The following is a 27317-nucleotide window of genomic DNA, read 5'->3' as shown; positions in this document are numbered from 1 at the left end:
AACCTGTGCTTCACTCAGTTTCATCAGCCTTTTAAGATATAGCCATACCTGTTTCCCACTATAGGCTGCAGGCAGAGTTGAAATGAGGTCTGTAGTATGTATCAAGAGTGCCTTGAAAACTCTGTTTTCTCAATTCTTTTCATGTCTTGATCTACTTGATCCCAGCACAAAACAGAAAAAGGGCCTTCTCATTCTGACCTTTCTCTCTTGTCCCTTCAAGTCTTCCTCTTTTCCTATCATGTGCCCTTCACTCAGCTTGGCTTGCTACCTGTTTCTTCTCAGGTAGTCCCTGCCGGATTGGGTATCCTGCTCATCTTCAAGCAGCGCTTCTTGGGGCAGCTGCAAGATGTGTGCTTGGTCTAAGTCAAGTGTCTTTAGGATCTAGTGTTACCCCAGGCATAGTGAGATACTAAATAAGTACACTAGAAACCCATCTTATTGGTAATGTTTAATAGCTACTATTTTAGAATATGTGTTACCTACTAAATATAGTTTATGATACCTTCAACATCTTAACAGCCTTGGTTCATACTTAGCCTTAATAGTATTCTTCTGTGAAGAACCTTAAATCTGTTAACTTCAGTCATTCAGTGCTGTAGGTAGGTTGAAGGTCTCAGCTTGATGCTTGCATGCTACAAGTTAGGGCAGCTTCTTTACCTCTTTCCTCAGTTTGTTCATACACACACACACACACACACACACACACACACACACACACACACACACGAGACAGGTTTTTAACCACCTCAGCAGTGTATCAGTCAGGCGTCATCGAAACACTTAAGACAGTGCTTGACACACAGCTGCAAGAAGTGTTCGTTTTTTTTTCCCTGTCACTGTGGGGTTAAATAGATGTGCTGTTTACTTAAATATGTCATTCGTTTTCTACATCTTTTTTTTCCAGACCTATTCCATGGCAGTATATCTTGTAAAACAGTTGTCCTCAACAGTTCTTCTTCAGAGGTTACGAGCAAAGGGAATAAGGAATCCGGATCATTCTAGAGCTTTAAGTACGTATGATAAACTTACTTCATATATGCAGCTAACTGTCTTGTTAAGGTTAGAGTAGTGTTTTTTTCTCAACTCAAATTCTAGTGTTTCTTTTTTTCTTTTTTGTTTTCTTTTTTAACCAGAACCTGTTGTAGAGGATTAAAAATTCCAAGAACCTAGTATTGTGAGCTTGTAAGTTAAGATCCAAAGGTAGTTTTAATGTCTTTGTAATGAAGCTATATTTGATGATCTGTGTTTTACAGATCTTAATATTTACTTTGTAAAGTTACTTCCTGAGTGCAATGTTTTATTACAGCTTCATAAAACCAGTGTTTAAGAAATTTTAGGAGATGGAAAGGAAATCTTGGCATGAATTTCAAGAACATTATTTTTGTTCTCAAAAATATTTTAGGGCTGGAGAGATGGCTCAGAGGTTAAGAGTAGTATTGGCTGCTCTTCCAGAGGTCCTGAGTTCGATTCCCAGCAACCACATGGTGGCTCACAACCATCTGTAATGAGATCTGGTGCCCTCTTCTGGCCCTCAGGCATACATGCAGGCAGAACACTGTATATGTAATAAATAAATCAGGGTTTTTGTTGTTGTTGTTGTTTAAAGACTATCTTAGATCCAGGAGAAATACACACAGTTACAAGATAGCTGTTTGCTTGCTTTACCAAAGTAAAAGTCAGTGGGATGGTAGAAGGAAGTGTGTGTGACCTTGGATACATTTCTGAATGTTTTGTCTGTGTATGATAGGTTTTTAAGATATGATTTTTTAAAAATGTTTTGAGGATTTTATCCATGCATACAGTGACGTGCGCACACAGCTTCCCCTTGCATGTTTCGTTTTGATATGTTAAGACTGAAATTAAGTAAGGTCTGAAAAATAGACTTGTGTCTCAAGTTTTGAGCATTATTAGCTTTTCTAAAGAGGCTGTCTACGTTCTTCATTCTCCTTTCAGGAGCTGTGAGTTCTTTGTAGGAGAATTTAGAAGTGGGGCTCGGTACTTAGGAAGCAGCACATTGCGTGCAAGAATGTGACAGCTATCCTTGACTCTGGAGCTTAGCTTGGCTTCAGACTTGTGGTTCTCCTGCTTCAGTGCTGGGATCGTAGGCATGGGCCGCCACACCCTGCACTTGAAGCTCTTAAAAGGAGTTAATAATAGCAGCACATTCTCAGATTTGTTGTTAGCGCCCTGGTGGGGAGAAGGAAGATGCTAAGGCCAGCTTCCTTGCAGCGGGTCTGAAGCACAGCTTGTGTCCTTTCTCTAGCTGTTTCCACAGCAGAACGACAGATCGACAAAGCGCAGCACCCCTGATGAGCTGAGCACCTGCAGCAGTTCACTTGAGATTTTTTCCCTGTACTAAAAGGATCCTTTTGGAAATGCAAATAGCTGGGCATGGTGGTACACACCTATAGCCCCAGCTACTTAGTGGGCTGAGGCAGGAGGGTAATTTAAATGTAGAGTCAGAGCTGAAACGAAAGCACTGTTTGTGCATCTGGGGGACTGGAGGCCCATGAGTCAGAGACAAGAAAATAGTAGGGTCCTGACGGAGAAGAAAGGATAGACATCTACTTGGAAATAATGTACAAGAGAAGCATTTTTCCTTTTACAGCCAGCCTAGCTACAGTCAGTCAATCCTGGCTGACTTCTTGCCTTGCATTGATAGATCTTAGCTAGTCAGAAAGCATTATGGAATTATGTGGTAAACAGTGGTGGAAAAGACAGAGATACCATGGAAGAAGTTATGTAATTAAAATATTTTATATTTTATAAAATATGCTTATATTTATAAAAATAAATTGTTCAAGTTACAAGAAAATGTACTTCTCAGAATTTTTTTTTTATTATTTTTTTGGTTTTTCAAGGCAGAGTTTCTCTGTGTAACAGTCCTTGCTGTCATGGAACTTGATCAGTAGACCAAGCTGGCCTTGAACTCACAGACATCCACCTGCCTCTGCCTCTTGAGTGCTAGGATTAAAGGCAGGTTCCACCACCGCCAGGCTTTCTTGGAATTTTTGAAGCATGAACTTGCTTACAATTGTACTGATTATAAGTGATTCTTAACCTTGTAAGGAAGGTCTGCTGACAGTTGTATTAATCAAGTCCATGCATGAGCATGTTCTTGGAATAAGGTTGATAGTATTTAAAATTTAGACTTTTCATTGAGAAAAATGCATTCTGTGGGCTGGAGAGATGGTTCAGCCAGTAAAGGCTAGGCTCAAACCAAAACATCAAGATAAATGAAGTGAGTTCTGTATTTTCATTCAAGAAATTAAATGCAGAGTCTGCTGTGTTATAGGAACAGCAGAGCAGAGCATTACACAAGACCACACCTTCTCGTGTCTCCCGAACATTTACAATGTGATGGGAAAGACAGACCAAGTCATTATTAGTAAGTTATAGTTGTGACATGTGCCTTGAGGAAGGAAGGCAGGGAACTCTGAACAGCCACCACGGGGCATTCTAGTCCCCTGTGTGTGACGCCCCAGGATAGGAAGGGAGTATGCCCAGAGAAAAGACCAGGGAAACTACAATATTGAAAAGTTTGAGACTAGCTGGGGTAAGATGAGGGGACTGTGTGAATTCATAGGTGCTGTAAAGGTAGGTGGTAGAAAGCCATAAAAGAATTCTTAACCAGAGGAATGACATGATCAGTTTTGAACCATCTGATCATCAACTGGAGGATGAGCAAGGGGGAAAGTCTGATACTCTGGAGCCAGTTAGGGACCTTTCACTTAAAAAACAAAAGCAAGTTTGTGTGTGTGTGTGTGTGTGTGTGTGTGTGTGTGTGTGTGTGTGTGTAGAGAGAGAGAGAGAGAGAATTATGTGTGTGGGTGTGTGGGTGCGCATGTATGTGGGTGTGTGAGAGAGAGGGAGAGAGTATGTGGGAGAGAGTATGTGTATGCATGAGAGAGAGAGGGTGTATGTGAGAGGGAGGGAGAGAAGTATGTGTGGGAGAGGGAGAGAGAGAGGGAGAGAGTATGTGTATGCGCGCGCGCGCATGTGTGTGTGTGTGTGTGTGAGAGAGAGAGAGAGGGGGGGGGGGGGGAGGGAGAGAGGGAGGAGTGTGTGTGTGTTGAGGGTGGAAGCCAGAGGACAACTTTGGAGTCATTTCTTCCACCTTTGCATATATTCCTGGAGGTCAGTTTGTGCAGCAAGTACCTTAACTCACTGAATACCACACTGGCCTACATTCTTACGTACTCTCTTCCACACATTAATGTTATTCTCTGAAATGGCAAATGAACTTTTCAAGAGGAGACCGTGAAGGAACGGACTGCACTTTCAGACTTGTGTTGGAGGTGTGAGTGCATGGAAACAGCAGTACACACCTGACACCCCACTGCACCTTCACTCCTATTACTACTTCCTCTGGTCTCGTCAGGTGTTCCTGATGGCTCTCCTGCATATCTTAACTCTGCTTCTTGCTGGGCAGTGATAGAACACTCCTTTAATCCCAGCACTTGGGAGGCAGAGGCAGCTATCTCTGAGTTCCAGACCAGCCTGATCTTGCAGGCCAGCCAGGGCTAGACAGTGAGACCTTGTCTCAAAAACAGAAACAAACCAAACCAAAGCACTCTGCTTCTTCTTTGTCCTGTTTCTCTTGGCAGAGGTGGTCTGCATTGCTCTGCGCCTCCTCTGTGCCACTCGTGGCCTGAGCCCTCTCGTTCCCCTGAACGTGCTCAGTGACTGCAGTGCTGCTTTCAGTGCTCTGCCCAGCCTCTTGGATGCTTTGCTGCATGGGGCACCAACCTCTCTCTTTCTCCTTGCAATGGCCCTCCCTCTTCTGACCTCAACCCCTTCCTTCAGGGGACTCAGAGAAGCATCCTCAGTTTCAGCACGGGGAGGGAGAGGCAGAGTGTAAGTTAAGAGGCCAGCCAGGGCTATGTAGTGAGACCCTGGGGGCCCAGGTGGGGTATATTGTAAATGTTCCCTGGAATTCCATGCTTGTTCTGCTTTTCACATGCACTGTTACTGCTTAAACTAGTCCTAACTCCCAAATACAGATCTTCATTCAATTCTTTTCTCCAATTTGAGATTGCATAAGCTGACTGCCTTCTCATTGCTCTACTTCATCAGAAGAAAGAATTTGAAACTCATCCAGTTTTGTCAACTGCCAACTAACCCTTTCTCAAATCTGTCTTCGGCCGTTGCCCTTGTTCAAACCCTTACATCTTGTCTTTATCTTTAGAAACTTTGTCCTGAATGATGTATCCCACTCTTTCTTCGGCTTTGGGAAGAATGACCCTTAGTCCAGATCTTTGAAAATATCTTTAGCAGGGCAGGGCTTGGCATCCAGCTTCATTGGAGAGCACTTGCTTGCTTAGCAGGCACAAGACCCTGGGTTCAGTCCCTAATTGTGGGATATGCTTTATTACTAACACATTTACATTAAGAATATAGTCAAGTTAGTAGTTTTCTTCACAGTTTAAAGAGTCACAGACTTTTTACCCATGTTCAGAATAGCTCAGTTGTTAACAGTGTTGTCTGTTCTTAGGAGATGCACTCCATTTTGTCACTCCGTCTAACTACAGCCTCCTGGAAGATTATTCCACTGTCTCTGTAAGACTGGTTGTGTCAGCATCTGCCATGGTGCTTAATAAATGAGATTTCAGTAACACATGCTGGTGCTGCACGTACTTGTTCACACGGCCCTCTTTCTGATACTGCAGTACAGCAATCAGCTAGCCATTCTCTTTTAGGAGCTGCCGGATGGTCTCCCTATTGACCATAGCCTTGCCACACATCCTGTGGGTGCTAAGATGACCAATATATTGTGTGATAGATTAGAACCCTCAATCTGGAGTAGCTGAGCTGCTCATAGCTGACACAGAGCCTACATTATTACCTCACTTTTTACAAAATGTCTTTTAAGACTAGGATTAGGTCTGTTCTAGCAAAGGAGATTTCTGTCTGTTTGCTGGTTGTAATAGAGATCTGCAAGTATGACTTCAGAAAATCTGTCTCCCAGAGAAGGAACATGCAAATCATTTTAAGTAACAACTACTAGCATTTATTAAATGTAATATTAGGTATTTTAAGACATTTTTCATTGGGTTAAACTCATTTAATCCAATGCTGTGAGATAACTGTTATTCTCATTTACTAGATTATGGGAAAAGTTACTAAAGTGACTTGACACATCAAAATTTTGACTTACTGGCCCAATGTCGTATATCCTGTGGGACCTCCTCTGTTTGTTGCCTTTCTAAGTACTGACCACTGAGTTTTGATTGAAGGCTGTTGCTGCATTGAAGTGCAAGCTTACACAAAACTCAGACAGTCACTATTACTGTTGCAGTGTAGGAGAGTGCTGCTGGACCAATTGGTAAAGGAATGTAGAGTAGACCGTCTTACTCAGGGTCCTCGAGAGCAAGTGAGAACCAGGAGGATAAAAATAGAAAGACTAGTGAGAAGAAATAATAGAGGCTTGGCTTACATGTTGATAGAGGCTGAGAAGTTCCATAGTGTGCCATCTGCAAACTAGAGAAGCAGGGAAGCATGGCTGAGCTGAAGTCCAGAGGCTCAGAGGAGCCGATGCCGTAACTCCCAGCTAGGAATGATGGCTGGAAGTCTCTGGGGTGCTAGTGTGAATACTAAAATCCAAAGGCTAATTCCAGTGTTTTTCTGTTCTGTCCTGCCCACTTCCCAGCTTCCTTCACAGTTAATTGGATGGTCCCACCAACACTGAGGGTGAGGGCAGCTCTTACCGTACCTAGTTCATGGACTCCCATGCCAGTCTCTTCTGACTCCCTCAGGAACACATTTGAATTCTGTTTTCATGCTTATTTTCTGTGGCCGATATTTGTTGTCCCTGGGGATTAGGGAGTTAGGATTTGTTATTGTTAATTGAGATTTTGTTTTGTTTTGTAACAGGGTCTCATACTGTAGCCCAGGCTATCCTGGGATTCACTGTGTAGACCAGGCTGGCCTGGAACTCGCATCAATCCTCCTAGGATTACAAAGTCACTTTGCCCTACCAATTAAGTTAGTATTCTTTCAAATTATTTTATAAGAAAGGATTAGCTAAGGTTGTGTGAATAGTGACAAACAGGTAAATTCCTAATTTATATTTGGTATTACTTAGTATAGTGTTTTGATGGCTCTATTTTCCAAAGGTTTTGTGGCTGTGGGGGTATGAAAGTCGGACTTCGAAAACTTTGGATTTGTAGTCTACAAAATAACTTCTTAGTCTAACATCAGAATCTCTGTCGAGCTTTTTAAACCACTGATCCATATCCCTCTTCCCTAGTCTAATGTAGTGATCAGTTAATAAATTAGAACGCTCCAGGTGTAATTCAGATGTACTTCTATGTGGAGATTCCTAATGTAAGAAAATACTTTAGTAGACTGCCCAAAAACTTGAGCCATCTAAAAATCCTAGTAGTTCTCTTAGTGGCAGTCAGTACCCAGACATTTGCTTGTCAGTTTGTCCTTCCTCCACTCTGTTTTCCTCACTGTGTCATCAGTGTTGTCACTATTACTGCACAGAAGCTCTGAAATTGTGGTTGGTTGTACTCAACAACCACTCCACCACAGGCCGCTATTTCTAAGACTTTTGGAATATATTCCCTGGTCCTTTCCTGACTTGGTATTTTCTGTTGTTGGCTGCTGTCTTCAGAGGTTAACTGCCGCCCAGGGTTTACACGTATAGGTGTCTCAATGTTCTGTTGCTGTGAAGAGACACCATGACCATGGCAATGCTTATAAAAGGAAGCATTTGATTGGGGCTTACTTACAGTTTCAAAGGCATATCCATTATCATCATGGCAGGGAGCATGAAGGCAAGCAGGCATGAGCTGGAGCAGGCCAAGAGAGAATGGGCTTGGCTTGGGCTTTTGAAACCTCATAGCCCACCCCCAATGACACACTTCCCCCAATAAGACCACACCTCCTGATCCTTCTCAAGCAGTGCCACTCCCTAGTGACTAAGCATTCAACTGTATGAACCTGTGGGGGCCGTTCTCACTCAACCACCACATGTGGGACATAGAGAGAATCTTTTATAGTGAACTGGAGGACAGTAAAAGAAGAGCCGTGAAAAATAAAATCATTGCTGGCTCCTTTTTAAAAGTTGTAGGAAGTTTGAACTGAAAAGACTTTAAGAAATTATCTGGTGTACCTTCCAGATTTACTGGCAGTAACATTAAGCTGAAAGAGGCAGATTGATTTGCTAAAGATTCACAGTGAGTTAATGGGTAAATGGCAGGATTCAGTTTCGTGGTAAAGAAAATAGTTGGACCTTTTCTTTTCATAGCATGTTTAGTTTATCATTGATCTTTATTACCCCTCCCCTTTTTGTTGTTGTTGGTGGTTTTGAGATAGGGATTCTCTGGGCAGCTTTGGAGGCTGGCCTGGAACTCACAGAAATGCACTTGCCTCTGCCTCCCAAGTGCTGGGATTAAAGATGTGTACCACCACCGCCCGACTTTATTACTTTCCTTTAAGAGAATACAAGTTAATCATATTTTAAAGAAAATCCTTGGTGTCTTAGAATAATAACTAAAAGGGGCCAGCCATCTCTGGATATGGTAAGCTGCTGTTGAGCTTTCCTATGGAGCGTGATGCAGGGCCAGCGCTTTGCAGGAGCTTCAGCTAGGCTGCGGAGTGAGGCTCTTCTGAAGGATATAAGCTGTGCGGCTGCTCCTAGCGTTCCAGTCGGTTGGTCAGGAGAGAGCTGGGTGGATTATTTTTGAGTTATTTAGCTTTCAGATTTTAAGTTCCTTTTTAAACATGTTATGTTGGTAATATCTTTAATAAACTTATTCTGTTTGTTTTCTCTTCAATGCATTTCAGTTAAAGAGAAATTAACTGCAGATCCAGACAGTGAAATAGCTACCACCAGCCTGCGGGTTTCCCTGCTGTGTCCAGTAAGTGTTTGCTAATGCATGTTTTTGAGGGTAGTATGTACACTTCCTCTTTCTCCTGAACGTGAATCAAGGATCTACCCGCTCTACATTTTATCAAAATGGAGAGACACTGAGGCATAGGCCTGTGAGCTGACTAATTCTAAAGTGTGCTTCTCTCATGGTGTGGATCATCTTAAGTACTGCCTTCAGTAAATAACTGCACAACTCTTTCTCAGGTTCCAGTAAAAGAGTGGAGTAAGGAGTGCTGTGGACTGTTTACACACTACACACACGCACATGCACACACACAAGAGCACCACGTCTGGTGACCAATGCCTATAATCCCAGAATTTGGGGTGGGTTGAGGTGCTGAGTCAGATGGATTACCATGAGTTCAAGGCCAACTGAACTATTCCCTGTCTTAAATTTTAAAAAAAGAAAGGAGAAAATCCTGTTGTGCCTGACTGCATTTCTTATGCCTATAGAATTAACTTAAGAGTACTTATAAACCAGAAAGGGAAATTTAAGAAACAGTCATTTGAATTAAACAAATATTATTAAGCCTATAAGCAAAAAAATAGTGTTGTTGAAGTTCATTTCATACCTAATTTATTAGGCCCACCAGCATTAGAGATGGCAGTTGAATATTGCCTTCATATGAAAAAAGGTGAAAATTAGTAATAAATTACTGGCAGTTTGATTACCTCTTGTTTTATAATCAAATTAACTGTTTAACTACATGAAGAATGAAAGGATACAGTTGTTTCCTGATTTGCCTGGATTGTTCAGAAAGGCGCTATCATAGTGAAAGCTTTCAGCATTGAGACCCCACTAACTGGTAGTTCTTGTGTTCTTGAAGGAGTAAAAGTTTTCTTAGCCTTGTATTGCTTACTAAGCCTTAACTTGAATATAAAGTTATTGGTGGATGATTAGTTTTCAGTTCTGTCCTTTTCATGTTTCCTAAAGCTGGGATCCCTACTCCTTACACACTTTCGTGGCCATAGAAGAAACAGCAGGAGCCACTAAGTCCTCTTGCCATGGCTCTGTCAACTGCTCTATGGAGGGCTTTCCTTCTGAATCTTCTTTATAGCCCATCTCCTTAAGAAAAGTTTTGTTAGTTAGGCTGTTTTCCGTTTTTCAAGACAGGGTTTCTCTGTGTAGCTCTGGCTGTCCTGGAACTCACTTTGTAGACCAGGACAAACTCAGAAATCTGCCTGCCTCTGCCTCTGAGTGTGCCATCACCGCCCATCTAGGTTATTATTATTAAAAGTTCTTTAATAACCAGATAAATGTTATAACAGTCTAAACATAGGCTGTAAAGGAACCTAGGGTTGTTGTTGTTGTTTATAAATTGATAAATATACATGTGGAAATAGTTGGAGAATAAAAGGACAATCAATTTTTTTAAGAAGCATAAAATTGGCTCAAGACCAGGAAGGTAGAAGGTGAGAGAGAGAAGAGAGAACCAACTTAAAAATAAACAAAATATTTTAAAATGTCATATTTCATTCTTTTCCTCCAAATCCCAACTTAACTGCTTTGTTTCTTGCTACTTCATTTCATTGTAAAACCCCAGTTGAGAGAATATGAAAAATACAGAAGCTTCATTTCCCACTTGGATCACTAGAGGAGTCTTGTTTCTTGGCATTCCCAACCTATAAGTGTTTACAGCTGTGCTAAATATGTGGTATTTATAATGTTGAGCAGTCACAGGAAATGTGTCCATGTAAAGAAGCAGCCCAAGGTATACGGTGGCAGTTTTATTTATGGAATGAGTTTTGCATTCTATGCTTCAGGTGCTTTCCCATGTTACTAGAAATATTGATCACATTTTGCTTCTTACACTTCTTGATCTAGTGAGCCAGCTTCTAATTTTTATTCCAAGTCCCCCTGTGCTCCTCTCTCATTAGTTCCAACAGTTTTAGCAATTCATTGTAAATTAGCATCTGCTTTCAAAATTCAGATTATAAAAAACCTACTATAAATAATATATAATTATAATAAGTCATGACTTCCTATCTGGCTAAAGGGATAACTTCCTAAAGTTACTGGAACATCAAGGCCATTTTAGGTATGTTTTTGCTCAAAAATAAAATACAGTTGTGATAACTCATCTTTATATCACATTTATGGAATCATAAAAAGAGATTTGTTCTTTGAAATATGTAAATATGCCATCTTACTGTGCATATCTATTTCTCTTTTGTAATATGCAGGTCTCAGAATAAATGAGTTTCTGTTATTTGTGTGCCATTTAGCTAAAGGCAACAAAAATAATTAAAATGTCTTTGCTCTTTGAGGATTGTCAGTTCTAATTTATTAAGAACAGAAACAGAAATGTTGAGAAGTCAGATATGAGCTGTGTGCCACGGATCTATCCAAATGCAGATATTTTAGAGTTTATAAAAGAAAAAATAAACTAGAAATTCATTTTATGAGTATTTATTAGTGTGAAAAACTTAGGAAATGTTTTTTTCTTATTTCAATCATCCATTGTATTTTTAAGAAAAAGTCCACGTTGTCATGACATTGCAGGTCCTCGTGCAGCATCATGAGCTGTAGCAACGTGAGTAAGGTCAGCCTAACTAGAAAACATCCGGGATTTGTTTGTGTTTGTCTGCGGACGACACAAACATCCATTTGTCCCACAAAGGAAGAGAACTTTGTAATCACAAGACTAAACTGCTTAGTGCTTACCCTTTCCGACACCAACTTAGAGATAATTGATGCGTGTTTGTCTGATAGACACTTAGTTCTTTAGTGATTTATTTTAAAAATCAGAGATAGGAGGATTTTTCACGTATGAGTTATTTTATAATTCTTTGAGGTGGCATTTGTAGTATAAAAGGCCATACCTTTGAGTGTGAACTTCTGCTTTCTTATGCTGTTTATGCCTGTCGTTCCTGTACTGTTTCCCTATCCGTTTGCCTTCAGACTGCAGCTCACCACAAAGGCTAACTAAACAGCTCCAGGACACCTTTTACTGCACTTGGATTCGGTTCTGATGGTTTGATTTCCATAAGCACATAAGAAAAGGCCAAAGAACAGTAGTTCTAGCAACAGGAAATCTATTGCCTGTTTGCCATTAGCTAAGTCCAGCAAGATTTTCCAAGTTATGATCTAGTTAATGGTGCCAAATTAAATTTTCATCTTTTTATTTTTATATACATTTAGTGGGAAGGACATTTGGTTTGTGAAACTGATAATCATATTGCCCAGACTGGCCTCAGACTCACTATTCTGTCCAAGGATGATTTTGAAGAGTTTCTAGTGTTCAAGTGTTGGGACACAACACAGGAACTCGGGACTTCCTGCATGTTAGGCAAATGTTCTACTGACTATATATCTCAGTCCCAAATTCAATTTTTTTTTTTTTGTTTTTTTGGGTTTTTTTTGGTTTTTCAAGACAGGATTTCTCTGTGTAGCTTTGCATCTTAAATTAGACCTTAACTGTGAAATGCAAATTCCTATTGTTGCTTAATATTAAGTGAAGAAACCATAGGTTGAAAGTCCTATGGGAGCTCAGTGCCAGCATACTAAGCTCCCAGCTGCAGAGCTGTTAGGCTCCTCCTGATGCTTCATGGAGACAGTGAGTAAGATATGAAGAAGGATGATTTCAAAATCCAAGCAATAGGCCGTAGAATTTATGCTTTGAAAGAGGTAGTTTTTGAAGGCTTTCCTTTTATGTGCCTTTATTCCTGTAATCCCCAGCTGTCAGTCACATCTTTCAGACATAAGGAGTTTCTCTTAGGACTGCTAGTATGTACCGCTGACAGTTTATCAGTATATACAAGACTATACTATCATTCTGTAGTATAGCAGGTACTTTTCCAAAGCTGAGGACAAAGACATGAGTCTGACCTTTTTCCCATAGGAGATACACAAACAAATAGTATAATCTTACTTAGGCAAGGCTAGAGCTGGGACACAAGAGAAGAGCACGCTTATTTTACTCTGGATCTCTCCTCTCGCTGCTTTGGATATGACAAAGGGACATTCCTCCTGTTTTAAGCGAATCATGTGTCCGTGTCCTTTTTAAATTCTTCATCTCTGCATCCGGTGAAAATAAGGAGGAAATGGTGCTACTTTCGAGATAGAAAAGGAGGCCCAGAGAGGTTAAGTGTCTGCCCAGGAAGTACAGTAAATCATTGGTACCAGAACAGTAATTTAGGGCCCTGTGACAGTTGGTTTCCTTGGTAGACCAGGAAATTACACGTTTCCCTGGAATTTTTGTAAGCCAAGAACTTTTTTTCCTCTTTTAACTCACAAACATACAGAAAGTCTTTTTCCATGAACTTAGAAAGTAATATCATTATAGAAAGTGAGGGGCTGGAGAGATGGCTCAGAGGTTAAGAGCACCGACTACTCTACCAGAGGTCTGAGTTCAATTCCCAGCAACCACATGGTGGCTCACAACCATCTGTAATGAGATCTGACGCCCTCTTCTATGTACATAATAAATAAATAAATATTTTTAAAAAAGAAGGAAGGAAGGAAGGAAGGAAAGAAGGAAGAAAGACAGAAAGAAAGACAGAAAAAGAAAGAAAGAAAGAAAGAAAGAAAGAAAGAAAGAAAGAAAGAAAGAAAGAAAGGAAAGAAAGAGAGGCGCTTACATGCTCTGTGGCCATTATAGACTTTGGGGAACCTGTAGGAGTCATGACACAGCATTCCTTGTGCAGGTCCCCAGGCAAGGTTCTACCTTGGGCCCAAACAAGCAGCTTAGGACAAAGAAGATGTTTATATGTGGGATAGAGTCAGCCTGTGTCAACTCAACAATTAAAATGAGGCAAGAAAAATAACCCTGAATTGTCTAGCGATGCTTGAAACCCAGGGAGGCTGGCTGTGTGATTATGCCCAGTGAGGAGAGAAATATAGAATACACAACACCTGCCTTCTGTTCCAAGCTACCCCCAGCCATTATGCCTCACATTGGAGGAAATGGGTGATTTTGGCTTCATCTTGTGAACTAGAGAGTCATTCAGAGATGAAGATGGAGTCCATACTGATCTCCATGACGAGCCATAGTTAATAAGACTCTTCTTTTTCTAAAAATTTAATTAGATGCTTCTTAACTTTTTCAGATCAAAGACTGATTTAAGAATGTGAGAGTGTGAGAGGGCTGGGAATATAACTCAGTGGTAGAGTGCTTGGCTAGCATGCACAAGGCCCCAGGTTCAATTCCCAATAACACACACACACACTCTCTCACTCTCTCACTCACAAAATATGATAGCGCTTTCAAAGGGGTTCAGGCCTTCCCAACGAGAAACTCACTTGCAGGCTGTAGATGGTAGTAAATGGCCCTTGTGGTAGGACTAAATAGTCACTGTTTTGATAGTCAAAGATATACTGTAGTATTGAACGTGCAGATAGGTTCCTCAAAATAATGTGTTTGATGTTCTTCTGTGGTATTGAAACACAAACAATGCAGATGCAGCATATTTTTATATTAAAATTTTAAATATTGAAATTAAAATGTAAGTATAACACTTTCCCATTTCCCATTCTTTCTTCTAATCCCTCTCAGGTACCCACTCCCTTGCTCCCTCTCAAAATCATGGTCTCTTTTTCTTCAAGTGTTATTATTACATACATTTGTATTTATACACATATGTGTTCCTAAACATATAAATACAACCTGCTCAGTCCATATGATGGACTGTTAGTTGTATGTATATCATTTCAGGGCTGGCCATTTGGTATCTGATAACCAGTTAGGTTTATCCCTGGGGAAGACTGCTTCTCCTACTCTCAGCCTTGCTTAATTGCCTGTATGTAGTTCTTTGTCCAGGAGTGGGGCTCTGTTAGGTTTCCCTGTACCATGTTAGCTTGTCTGTTGGTGTTATCCTTGTTCAGGTCCTGTTCAGGCAGCCATGTTGTTCAGTATTGTGGGTAAGAAGCTTCCCTGTCATTTCTAGGAAGCACAGTGTCAGCAGATTTTGTGCTTCTCTGACTAATGTCTTTCTGCCCCTCTTCCATGATGTTCACTGCGCCTTAGGTGCAGGAGTTGTGCACACAACAAGCTTTAAATTGTAATATATGCACATTGTATTTCAGGATATCATTAGTAAAACCCAAGTTTGAATAACGGATACTAATACTGACCTTCCCCTTCTCTGAAAGCTCGGGAAAATGCGGCTGACAATTCCATGTCGGGCACTTACCTGTTCCCACCTTCAGTGTTTTGATGCAACTCTTTATATTCAAATGAATGAAAAAAAACCAACGTGGGTTTGTCCTGTCTGTGATAAGAAGGCTCCATATGAACACCTTATTATTGATGGGTATGTATGTTTCCATTTCTCTGTGTGTTTTCAAAGGACCCGCTGTTAGCCGAGTCTGTCACCATCAAATTTGAGTTAAAAGCTAGAGGGAAATTTTTCAAGGTAGGATTTTCATTATTCTAGAAATCAGTGAGTAATTAATATTGTAAATACTTTTCATCTTTCAGGGTTGTTTTTAAACATTTATTGGTGGCATAGTGTGCACATGGAAGTTAGAGGACAACATTGGGTTCTTGCCTTCTACCACGTGTGTTTTGGGGATCAAACTTGGGTTGTTAGGCTTGGCAACAGGAAGCTTCCACTGAGCCATCTCGGTGTCTCCCCCACCCCTTTAAAAAATTTTTAACATTGAATTTTATTTATGTTGTGTGTGTTCATCTTGTTTTGAAAACAAGTGCGGGCTGGAGCGATGGCTCAGCAGGTAAGAGCACTGACTGCTCTTCCAGAGGTCCTGAATTCAATTCCCAGCACCCACATGGTGGCTCATAACCATCTGTAATGAGATCTGGCGCCCTCTTCTGGTGTGCAGGCATACATGCAGACAGAACACTGTGTACATAATACATAAATCTTTAAAAAACAAAACAAAAAAAAGGTGCTTTTTCCTTTTCCTTTTCCTTTTCTTTCAGTACCTTCTGTTTACCACTTAAAGCACCACTAGTTCTAAACAGGCTATGCCTATACTTTTGAATACCTCTAAGACCTACAGAATGCATTGGAGAAAGCATGGTTATTAGGAGGTTCTGGTAAACTCGAATTCATCCAAAATAAATAGATAAATAAATAATAAATAAAGGAGAGCTTTTGGAGCTAAAGAGATGGCTCAGCAGTTAAGAGCCTGTATTGCTTTTATAGGTCACCCACCCAGGTTCAGTTCCCAGACAGGGGATCTGAAGCCCTTTTCCATACTTCGCGCGCGCGCACGCGCGTGCGCACACACACACACACACACACACACACACACACAATTTAAACAATTTATAAGTAATAAGGTCTCTTTTAATAGTTGGACTCGTTAGTAGAAGGTAGCCAGTTTCTAGAGACTAGCTCTGCCTCTGCCCTGTCCATCAAGCCCTGTTCTCTGTTCTCAGGGCTCCTGGCAAAGGGCAGCCAGCTGATAGCAGCTCCTTTTGTTCTGTTTGTGGGTGTCTATCCTCGCCTTGTGTTCCTTCTCTCTGTCTTTACCCGTGCCTCACAGTGATCCACGGCTCTCCTTAAGATCACGGCTCTCCTTAAGATCCATCTGTCTGTGGTGTTTGACCTCTTACTGTCTGGCCATGAGTCTGTCACATCTGTAGGTTTCTGTTTGCCTTTTTCCACTGAACGTGAAACAAAGAAATGAACTGTGAAAAAGGAAAATGCCTTCCTAATATTTCTAATATTCTTCAGTAAAACACTCAAATAAGACATTTTATTTATAGTATATGAGAAGGCATATGAGCCTGAAGGGAATAATACAAGCATTTGAATGTGTTTATCAATAGACTTACAACCCAGAGCTTTAAAGATGCCAGTCTTGGGAGAATATGAGTAGTTAGCGTTGTTTCATGTTGGATTTTTCAGAAATGAAATAACATAAATTTAAATTAATAGTAATATTTTTATCAGCTCTGTATAGTATATATCTTAGTTCTTTCCTTATAATAAAATTTTTTCTCTCTTTCTCTCTCTGAAAAATAGAAAAAAAACAGGAAATAAAGGCATTTTTGATATAACTTCTGATTTTATTTTTACATAAATTCTGATTATATGCTATTAATAACCTTGAGTCTTTAGTTTTATTTAACATTTGAATTTCATGCATTCCCTATAAATATTCTTTTAGTGCCACTGTATTATTTTATTTGGACTTAACTGTTGGTTGTATGGTTTTTTGTTTTGTTTTGTTTTTATTTTGGTTTTTTTGAGACAAGGTTTCTCTGTGTAGCCCTGGCTGTCCTAAACCTCACTCTGTAGACCAGGCTGACCTTGAACTCACAGAGAACTGCCTGCCTCTATCTCCTGATTTAAAGCATGTACAACCTCCACCTGGGTAGTTGTTACATTTTTTTAAAGATTTATTTATTTATTAATTATGTGCGCAATGTTCTGCCTGCATGTATGCCTGCAGGCCAGAAGAGGGCACCAGATCTCATTACAGATGGTTGTGAGCCACCATGTGGTTGCTGGGAATTGAACTCAGGACCTCTGGAAGAACAGCCAGTGTTCTCCACCACTGAGCCATCTCTCCAGCCCTACATTTTTATATGTATGGCTTTAGTTTAAAAAAAATAAGACCTTATGACAATTGGAGTTCAATCCCCAGGACTCACATGGTGGAAGTAGAGAACCAGCTCTTATAAGTTACCTTCAGACCTCCAAACATGCACTGTGACAGCTACCTACCCATATAAAACACACTAAATAGATTTTTTTTAAGCTAAGGCAAGTGCTCTACCACTGAGCTAAATCCCCAACCCAATAGATATTTTTAAATTGTCATTTTTTTCAAAGTTACATAACATTTTTAAATGAATGCTCCACAGTTTGAATAAATACTTTCCCAATTTAGCATTAGGTTTTAAGAACAAACGTAATTTATCTGTTCTACTTTCTTTACCCCCATTTACTATTTGTATAAAAACATAGAAAATCTAAGTATTTTAAGAGTCAAGTTTCTCATCCCTCTTCATTTAAAACTGCTATATTAAGGACAGACTGTTTGTCTAGGTTGTTTATGGAAATCCTAAAGTACTGTACAGACTGTGACGAGATACAGTTTAAGGAGGATGGCTCGTGGGCTCCCATGAGGTCGAAAAAGGAAGTGCAGGAAGTTACTGCCTCCTATAATGGAGTTGACGGTGAGTAGCTGTCCACAAATAAAGTAGTCGCCACTGTGATATACCATTGTTTTCACACTTTTGAACGTTCTGAGCAGTACAAATAGCTCAATAATTATTAGGTAATTGATTAAATGTCCACAAATAGCGAGATTCCTTTTAAATCAACTTTGTTTGTCAGCCTTAAGATTTTTATGGCGCTAGCTTTCAGAGTAGTCTGAAGTCACTTTTCAAGCTGTGGTTTGAAGCACTGCCCTGTTAAAGGGTTTATAGTTTTGGTGCAGAGTAGTAAATGTTACTTCTTTTCCTTCTCTCTTTTTTTCTTTTTCTTTTGTTTGCTTTCTGTTTTTGGACAGGGTCTCACTATGTAGCCCTATATGGCCTGGAGCTCACAGAGATCCACTTGCCTCTGATTCCTGAGTGCTGAGGCCGAAGTGTGTGCCATCACACCTAGCTTCTTTTTTCTTTAAATATGTAGATAGGTTTGACTTTCAGTGTTTTGCTAGGAGGAGACAATGAAACTTTTTAAAAATATGTTAGTATTTTCTAGGTATTTTGGATGCTGTATAGATAAACATATATCCATACAATCCTGCTCTAAAACACTTTTATTCTAAAGTGGACATAAAAGATACTTTTTTTTTTTTTTTAAAGGTCTCTTCATGTATATAGCTCTGGCTGTCCTGGAACTCACTATGTAGACCAGGCTGACTTTGAACTCAGATCCGCCTGGCTCTGCCTCTAGGGTGCTGCGATTAAAGGCTTGTGCCACCACACCCAGCCATAAGATACATTTTGATTATTCTACTTGAAAATTGTTTTTCAAAATAGTTCATTAACAGTCAATAAGAAGTGGCAGTTTTAAACTTAGTAGAACAGAGCCACTGTTACTTCTCAGTTCTGGCTACAGTAGCGTTGTCCCTCTCAACTGCTATGCCATCTACAGGGACCCTGAGAAAAGAGGAGAATTACATGGGTCTTGTGCTTTCATCATTCCCACACAGGATGCTTGAGCTCCACATTGGAGCATCAGGTGACTTCACACAACCAATCCTCAAATAAAAACAAGAAAGTCGAAGTGATTGACCTAACCATAGACAGTTCATCAGATGAAGAAGAGGAAGAACCCTCTGCCAAGAGGACCTGCCCTTCCCTGTCTCCTACATCACCACTAAATAATAAAGGGTGAGTACTTCTAAAACTTTTCCAAAAAACTCTGTTGTGAAAGCTTGTTTAGTAAGTAAAGTAAAGGCTGCCAGATAAACCACTATGCTTGAGTGCAAAATGTAGATTGACTTTTCCCAGGGATGTAGCATTCTTGAGGAATTAGAGTACTACACTATAAGAGTTTGAATATAAGATTCATCATATCAAGAGATGCTTCTGGGCCTAGAGAGATGCATCAGTGATTAAGGGTGCTTGGTGCTCTTGCAGAGGACCTAAGTTCAGTTCCCAGCACACACATGATGGCTCACAACTGCCTGTAACTTGAGCTCCAAGGGATCTGATGCTGCCTTCTGGCTTCCAGGAGTGCACATGCACACACACAATTTTTTTGTTTTTTGTTTTCGAGACAGGGTTTCTCTGTGTAGCTCTGTGCCTTTCCTGGATCTCCATCTGTAGACCAGGCTGGCCTTGAACTCACAAAGATCTGCCTGCCTCTGCCTCCCTAGTGCTGGGATTAAAGGGTGGTTCTAGTGTGTACAGTAGTATTGATACACATCAGAATCATCAAGAGTTTTGCTTACATTTAACCATTCTATTTTGTTTTGTTTTGTTTTATAATAAAGACTCGTTTGTTTTGTGTCTGTGTGTGGAGGTCAGAAACAACCTTCAGGAATTGGTTCTTCCCTTCCACCATGTGGTCCCAGGATGAAACTTAGATCGTTTGACTTAGTAGCATGTGCCTTTACTTGCTGAGCAATCTCACTAGCCCACATTGAACCAGTTTTGGATTAATATTGTAAATAGAATTATTCTTGGACCAGGTGTGGTGGTGCACACCTTTAATCCCAGCATGTGGGAGGCAGAGGCAGGTGGATCTCTGAGTGTAAGGCCAGCCTGGTCTATAGAATGGGGACTCCCCTACCCCCATGCTCTTTCCCTGCATCCTCTCCTCCTCATTTGTGGTGTGGCTTTCCTTGCAGTATCTTGTTGCAGTCTTTATCCAGTTTTAGCCTGGTGACAGGCCACCTTGCTGGAGCGAGTGCCACATGACAGACAGTTGAACCACTAGTCTTTCCTGCACTGGGTTTGTTCAGTGTAGACAATACATTTTTTCCTGTGAACTCAGACTGCTCTGCCGACCTTCATGGTGTCCTTGAACAACCCAGACTTCCTCACCCTTTGGGGTGGGTGGGTGGGGATGGGGGATGGACAGAAGAGAGCTCTTGGGAAAGAGGGCAAGACTGACCTTCCTCTGAATCTGAGGAGGTGACTGAAATGCCTTTCACATTTGCTGCGGGTCAGAAGCCACAAAGGGATTAGACTTCATTTTGGCATGCTTGTAGGGTTTAGAACACTGGCTAAAAACTGGAACCTGCTCGCTGTAAAGTTAACTCTGAGCTCTTACAGTGGAAAGCTGAGCGCACCTGATCATTGAAGCTGGCTGTAGATGAGTGTGAGCTGCCAGGCAAGATCTGCGATGACTTGGCTTTCCTTCCCGTAGCCCTGTTCTTGTTGCCTTTGTTTCCCAGGAGCCTCCCATCGTGTTGTGCCTTGGAGCTGGAGATTGTAGCACACACTTGTAACCCCACCACTCGGGAGGCTGGGGCAGTAGGACTTCTGCTAGTTCGGGGCCAGCCTGAACTAGATGACAGCCTGTCCAAAAAATCAGTTGCCATAACAGTGCTAATGTAGTAAGTGTTCTGAGGAACTTAGAGACCAGAGGATATGCTTCGATGATACATTAATCCTATGACACATGAGGGACCAAAGGAAAAAAAATGACCTTGTGTCTGGGATATCTGCAGGAGGTCCTAGAACCAGACCCCCACAGATATCTGGAGAAAACTGTATTGTCAAATTTTTGTGCCATAATTGCAAAATTAAAAGACACTTTCTAAAACAAGTATATCATACTTTAGGGTTAATTGTAAGGCTATTTTCTACTCTTCAGGATAGTCATATGTGAACTCTGCAGTAGTTTTACTATCTGAGTATATTTTTTTCATCAGGAAAACTTTGGAGTCTTTAGAAATCTAGTATTTCTTCTTTGTATATTTACTTTACAGTTCCTCCCAAAATAGATCCCAAAATACTGTGTTTGGAAAATGACATTAGTTGCATTAACTACTTCCCTGAATTTTTGCCTTTGAATTGTGCCTAGATATAGCTCTGCAAATGCTACACCTTTATCTCTGACTGGGTAGATAAAACCTGGATGTCTCTAGCATCTTTAAAAGAATGATTGATTACACAGCACTGTGAGTGTTCACAGCAGCAACCAGCTGCCAGCTAGAACACTTTCCCTGCTGCTGTACACTGTAATATGGAAGTGCACTGAAAGCAGTCACAGAATTGAAAGACGGGCGGCCATCCCATAGCCAGGAGATAAGCACTGCAGCACCTTGCCAAGTGTTCATTCACCCGAAGTTCCCTACTGTGTGGTAGACTTGGATGTTTGTAAATACCAGCAGTCAACTGCTTTTTCCCTGTTGCAGTCTTGTGAGCATAGACAAAGAACACAGCTAAGGAACGTGGCATTCTCTGTAGGTATAAGAGGTTTACATTCTCATTGGCTGGAACACTTCTGTGCAGCACCTGAAAGTGTCTTATACTTACTGTCCCACTCACAAAAGTGTAATGCATACTCATAATTAGGATTCTGTTGCAGAACTCTAACCTTGGTGTGGATTGAAGTATTCCATACCCTTAAATTTGTACCCCTGCCTGCAAGTACTTCATGTGGGGTATTAGAGGCAAAAGTACTTGCTGTACAAACATGATGACCTGAGTTTAGATCCCCAGATCCCATGTAAGCCTGATGCAGTAATGTGCATGTCTAATTCCAAAACTACTGCATCAGGAAGGGACTCAGACAGAAGCCCTGTCTGGCCCAGCATATCATGAGCAACAAGGGGACAGGCAAGGACCAGTACATCAGGTTGTTTTCTGCCCTCCATGTGTGTGCTGTAGCACCTGTGCACTTACACTAGCATGCAAACGCTCGTCATGCACATGTAAAGTGAAAGAAGTCTGTATTCTTCTGGTTTTGTTACTTCATTTTCCTCTGTGCCTGTTAGCCTTACACGATTGGGATCATGTGTAATGATACATAAACCTTCCTAGGACTATCATAACTATTTTTTTCAAAGTCAGTTCTTTATTCCTCCCCAGCACACACACACACACACACACACACACACACACACACACACACACACACACACGGTTTCTCTGTAGCACTGACCAGCCTGGAACTCTCTGTAGACCAGGCTGGCCTTAAACTCAGAAATCCACCTGCCTCTGCCTCCCAAGTGCTGGGATTAAAGGCGTGTGCTACCACTGCTAGGCTTTCCTCCTTATTTCCCACCCCTCACCCCCTCACCCCCACCCCGTTTTTCGAGACAGGGTTTCTCTGTGTAGTTTCATGCCTTTCCTGGAACTCTCTTTGTAGACCAGGCTGGCCTTGAACTCACAGAGATCCACCTGGCTCTGCCTCCCGAGTGCTGGGATTAAAGGCCACCAGCGCCTGGCCCCTCCTTATTTCTTACAGGAGATAAGGGGAAAGCTTTGGCCTCTAGCTGATGAAGCATGTCATTGCTTTTCTGGAGTGCCTGTGTTTCCTTTCTGATTGTGCCACTCCCCCTTTGAAGCCTCTCTTCCTCTTTACTGCAGGACACTTCTTTATCTTGTCTTCAAAGGCTCTATCATTTGAACTGTCCTATAGCCAAGCTAGACACTGGGGGAACCAAAGTTCCTGCTCAGAGTTCACTCTCTCAGCAAGCTCATAAATCTGTTTTCTCCTCAGTGCTCAAATTGCTTCATTCCAATAGTTGTTTCTATTTGTGTTTTCCTTACCAAGTCTCTTAGTTGAGGTTTCTTTTGCTGTGATGAAACACCATGACAAAAACAAGATGGGAAGGAAAGGGTTTGTTTGGCTTACACTCCCATATCACTGTTCATCACTGAAGGAAGTCAGGACAGGAACTCAAACAGGGCAGGAACCTGGAGGCAGGAGCTGATGCAGAGGCCATGGAGGGGAGCTGCTTACTGGCTTGTTTAGCCTGCTTTCTTATCAATCACTAATTAAGAAAATGCCCTACAGGCTTGTCTACAGCTCAGTGTTAGGGAGGCGTTTTTCTTAATTGAGGCCCCTCCTCTCAGCTGATTTAGCTTGTGTTGAGTTGACATCAGACTGTCCAGCACAAAGGGTGTCCCTAGATTTCTCACTATCTACCCCTTGAGTATCTACGTTAAAAGGGCCACAGTTTCCTTTGTTGTGTGGACCTTCCACTCATGTCCTGTTATGGTGACTCAGCTCTGCATTGCCCCTGCATCCTTAGAGTGGAGGGTGGCCATCTAAGGACTGTGTGGACTATGAACAGTGATTTCATTGCATCTCTCTGATTCTCCTTACAGCCTCTGCAAAAATACTACTGCATGCCAAATTATTCCTTACCACTTGTTTTGTTTTATGTTTGGTTGGTTTTGTTATTGTTTATTTTTTTTATCATAATAAAAAGTAGGACTCATTGTGGGATACAGTTTCATTTGTTAAACTGTTAGAGTGACTATTACATTTTCTAAACATTTCTTTCCCACAGTATTTTAAGTCTTCCTCATCAAGCATCGCCTGTGTCCCGCACCCCCAGCCTTCCTGCTGTAGATACAAGCTACATCAACACTTCCCTCATCCAGGACTACAGGCACCCTTTCCACATGACACCCATGCCTTATGATTTACAAGGTGAGTCCCTGGTCCTTCAACTGCTGTCACACAGGCTGAGGAATGCCTTCACTCTGTGTGGCTGCAGTCTGGGGATGAGGGATATAGGGAAGTGGAAATGGGGAGAACAGGCCTTTGGATCCCAGGAAAAACCGCCTGGATCTTGGTGGCACCTTCCTCAGCAGCCAGGGCTCACTGCTGTGGGAATACTGAGGCAGGTCTAGGCTGTTGGAACACTTCTTGCATGTGGCCTTCATTTTGGTGGGGGTGAATGCTGGTTTTTATTCTTTATGGCTTCATGTAACAGACACTGTGTGTGTATAACTGAGTTGTATTATGAGACATGATCTTGCTGGGTAGCCTTGGTGCTGGCCTGGAGCTCACCATATGGTAAACCAAACTGGCCTCAAACTTGCTGTCATCCTCCTGCCTCTGCCTCCCAAGAGCTAGGATTTTAGGCTTGCACCATATTGTGAAGGTGCTGCATGCCATGGCACACAGCCTGGAGGAATTCGTTCTCTCCCTCCACTGTGTGGATGTCAGGGATCAAACTCCAGTCACTAGCTTTGGTGATAAGCACTTTTACCCTCTAAGACTTCTTGCTAGCCCTGTAATAGTAGTGAATTAAAGCATTAGACATTTTTTAATTTGGTTCTTTTTTTTTAATCCTTTTTTATTTATTTGTTTGTTTATTTTGAGGCAGCCTTTCTTTGTAGTCCTGATTGACATTGAACACTACCATGCTCAGACATAGCCTTTTTTTTTTTTTTTTTAAGCTGAGGATCGAACCCAGGGCCTTGCACTTGCTAAGGAGGCGCTCTACTGAGCTAAATCCCCAGCCCTCAGACATAGCCTTTTTAAGAGAAATTTGAAATGCCAATATATTCATTTGTATCTCAAAAAGAATTTCAACTCTGGGTGTGATCTTTAAAACTTAATGGCGGGGCTGGAGAGATGGCTTGCTCTTCCAAAGTTCCTGAGTTCAGTCCCCAGCAACCACATGGTGGCTCACAACCATCTGTAATGAGATCTGGTGCCCTCTTCTGGTGTGTAGGGATATGTGCAGACAGAACACTGTATACATAATAAATAAATAAATCTTAAAAAAAAAAAACCTTAATGGCTTATGGACTAGTCATTTAACTTCCCAGAAGCTGGTTACTCCCAGCAGTTTAGAAACGGCTCTCCTAGCTCTTTGTACACATCCATTACTATTAAGACACATTTGTAGATCCTCGTACTATATATAGTCTCCTCTGGTGTGGGGAGGAGTGGTTGCCAAAATATTGCATTGCTGTGTACCTCAAGGTTAGACGTCAGCATGAGACACTCCTTTTCTTGTTCTTTGTTATGTAGTGCTGAGTAGTGTAAAGCAGTAGATGGGTTAGGAAGGGTTTGCCTGCAGCCAGGAATCAGGGCTGAGCTTTTCTGTGATGCCATCAGACACCTGTTTTTAAAGTCAGGGTCTCTTTGTGTAGCAGATCTGCCCGCCTCTGTTTCCTAAATGTTGGGATTAAAAGCATGCACCATCATGCCCGGCCATACAGTCACACTTGGGTTTTAATCTGGTCTAGATGATGGGAAGTGAACACACATTTGAGAAGGAGAATAAAAAACTTTGCTACAACTTGGGTGGCCTCTTAAAGTTTCACTTGTAAAATCAAACCATAAGTAATGAAAGACCCCAAGAGGCATTCATGTACAGTAAATTAGATTGAAATCTAAGGGCTATATAGGTCAGTGTGCAGAGTGCTTGCCAAGTATGCATGAAGCAATGGGTTTGTTTCACAGCACCAGATAAACTGAACATAGTGATAGATACCTGTAATCCCAGCACTTAGAGGTAAAGACACAATTAAGAAATTCAGAGTCAAGTCCAAGACAGCCAGGACTCTGTTACACAAAGAAACTCTTTCTCGAAAAACCAACACCCCTGCCCCCCATGTAAGTTCAAAATCAATATAGGTTGTGGCCATCCTGCACTACATGAGATTCTATCTAAATAAATAAATGTTTAGCCAGGCGGTGGTGGCGCATGCCTTTAATCCCAGCACTTGGGAGGCAGAGCCAGGCGGATCTCTGTGAGTTCAAGGCCAGCCTGGTCTACAGAGAGACACCCAGGACAGGCACCAAAGCTACACAGAGAAACCCTGTCTCAAAAAACCAAAAAATGAATGAATGAATGAATGTTTACTTGTGAGAAATCAGTGAAAGCAAGGTATTTGTTTCCAGACTTGGACTTTATCCTTCATAGCTCAGAGGTAGAAGAGCCATAGGACGTTCTTAGAGCTTTTGTTTTGTTCTTCATTTGTTTGTTTGTTTGTTTGTTTGTTTGTTTTGTTTTGATAGGCTTTTTTTGTTGTTTAAAAGTCTTTTAATGTCACCTTAGCTGTCCTGGAAGTTGCTGTGTAGACCAGGCTAGCCTCTAACTCATAAAGATCTGTCTCCGTCTGCCTCCTGTAAGTGCGGAGTCAAAGGTGTGCACCCCATGTCCAGCATTCCTTGTGTTTAAACATGAATCCAGAATGTACAGAGTGTAAGACTTAAGTGCTGGGATATTTTGAAAGGTTTGCTTTTCTTTTTTGTTGTTTTTGCCTCTAAACTAAGTTTTTTTTATTCTTTTCACAGGATTAGATTTCTTTCCTTTCTTATCAGGAGACAATCAGGTACGTTAATGTGAAAACAATCCATTTCTTTAATTGTATATTAAAATATCTAAAAGTAAAATTTCCTTGGAAAGTAGGGTACCTATGGCCAGTATTGCTCTGGCTGTAAGAATTTAAATAAAAGCCATCATTCGGGGTTGGGATTTAGCTCAGTGGTAGAGTGCTTGCCTAGCAAGTGCAAGGCCCTGGGTTTGGTCCTCAGCTCTGGAAAGGGGGGAAAAAAAGGCCATCATTCATCATCACCCTTCACCCCCAGTAGAGGGTAAAAGCAATGTCTGCCTATTGATTTCTCAATACTGCTGTATAAAGACACAGGGCAGTGAACCATGTTACTGGTAGATTTCAGACTTGGCCACATGTGTGAGTGTCTATTGCCCAGGGCATCATAGGCTGTGGTGCTACTGCATCGCCAATGGTATGTTTAAAGCAAACACTTGTGTGCAGTCCATAAGTACTAGGTAGTGATATCGAGTGACTCTGGACTTCAGTTATACAGTATGCTGTGCTTCCTCACACTGTGTTTACTACAGCTCTGATTGCCTCTTCTCCTCCCTTGTTTGTCTCGAGCTCCTGTTGTTTTATTCATCTCAGACCCTAAACCGTACAAAATCAGTTGCTAAAAGGCCACATAGAGTGACCTGGAAACAAATCTAAAAGTGATCACGTGTATAGAAGGAGAAAGTCAGTGAGTATTACTCACCAGTCAGGCTGTCCCATTGCACTAGAGCTACAGACTGGAAGAGCAAGAACAAAGTGACCAAAGTCTCATCGAAAACAGTGAGACAACACAGATTGAGAAAGACCTGCTTCAG

The 27317-nt window shown here is 41.4% G+C and overlaps 1 protein-coding gene across 1 annotated transcript in view; it reads left to right on the top strand.

Annotated features, from left to right (window-relative positions):
- The window catches only part of Pias1 (protein inhibitor of activated STAT 1), a 119555-nt gene that overhangs the window by 86169 nt on the left and 6069 nt on the right, over window positions 1-27317 (top strand). The window contains exons 7-13 of the mRNA XM_036192707.1: window positions 905-1010; window positions 8794-8867; window positions 14970-15130; window positions 17840-17970; window positions 18954-19134; window positions 23718-23860; window positions 26468-26505. Of these exons, the coding sequence (XP_036048600.1) occupies window positions 905-1010; window positions 8794-8867; window positions 14970-15130; window positions 17840-17970; window positions 18954-19134; window positions 23718-23860; window positions 26468-26505 (834 nt within the window). The remainder of the gene's footprint in view (window positions 1-904; window positions 1011-8793; window positions 8868-14969; window positions 15131-17839; window positions 17971-18953; window positions 19135-23717; window positions 23861-26467; window positions 26506-27317) is intronic.

Source organism: Onychomys torridus, chromosome 7, assembly GCF_903995425.1.
Source record: "Onychomys torridus chromosome 7, mOncTor1.1, whole genome shotgun sequence".
NCBI lineage: Eukaryota > Metazoa > Chordata > Mammalia > Rodentia > Cricetidae > Onychomys > Onychomys torridus.
This window is presented reverse-complemented; position numbering and strand designations above follow the sequence as displayed.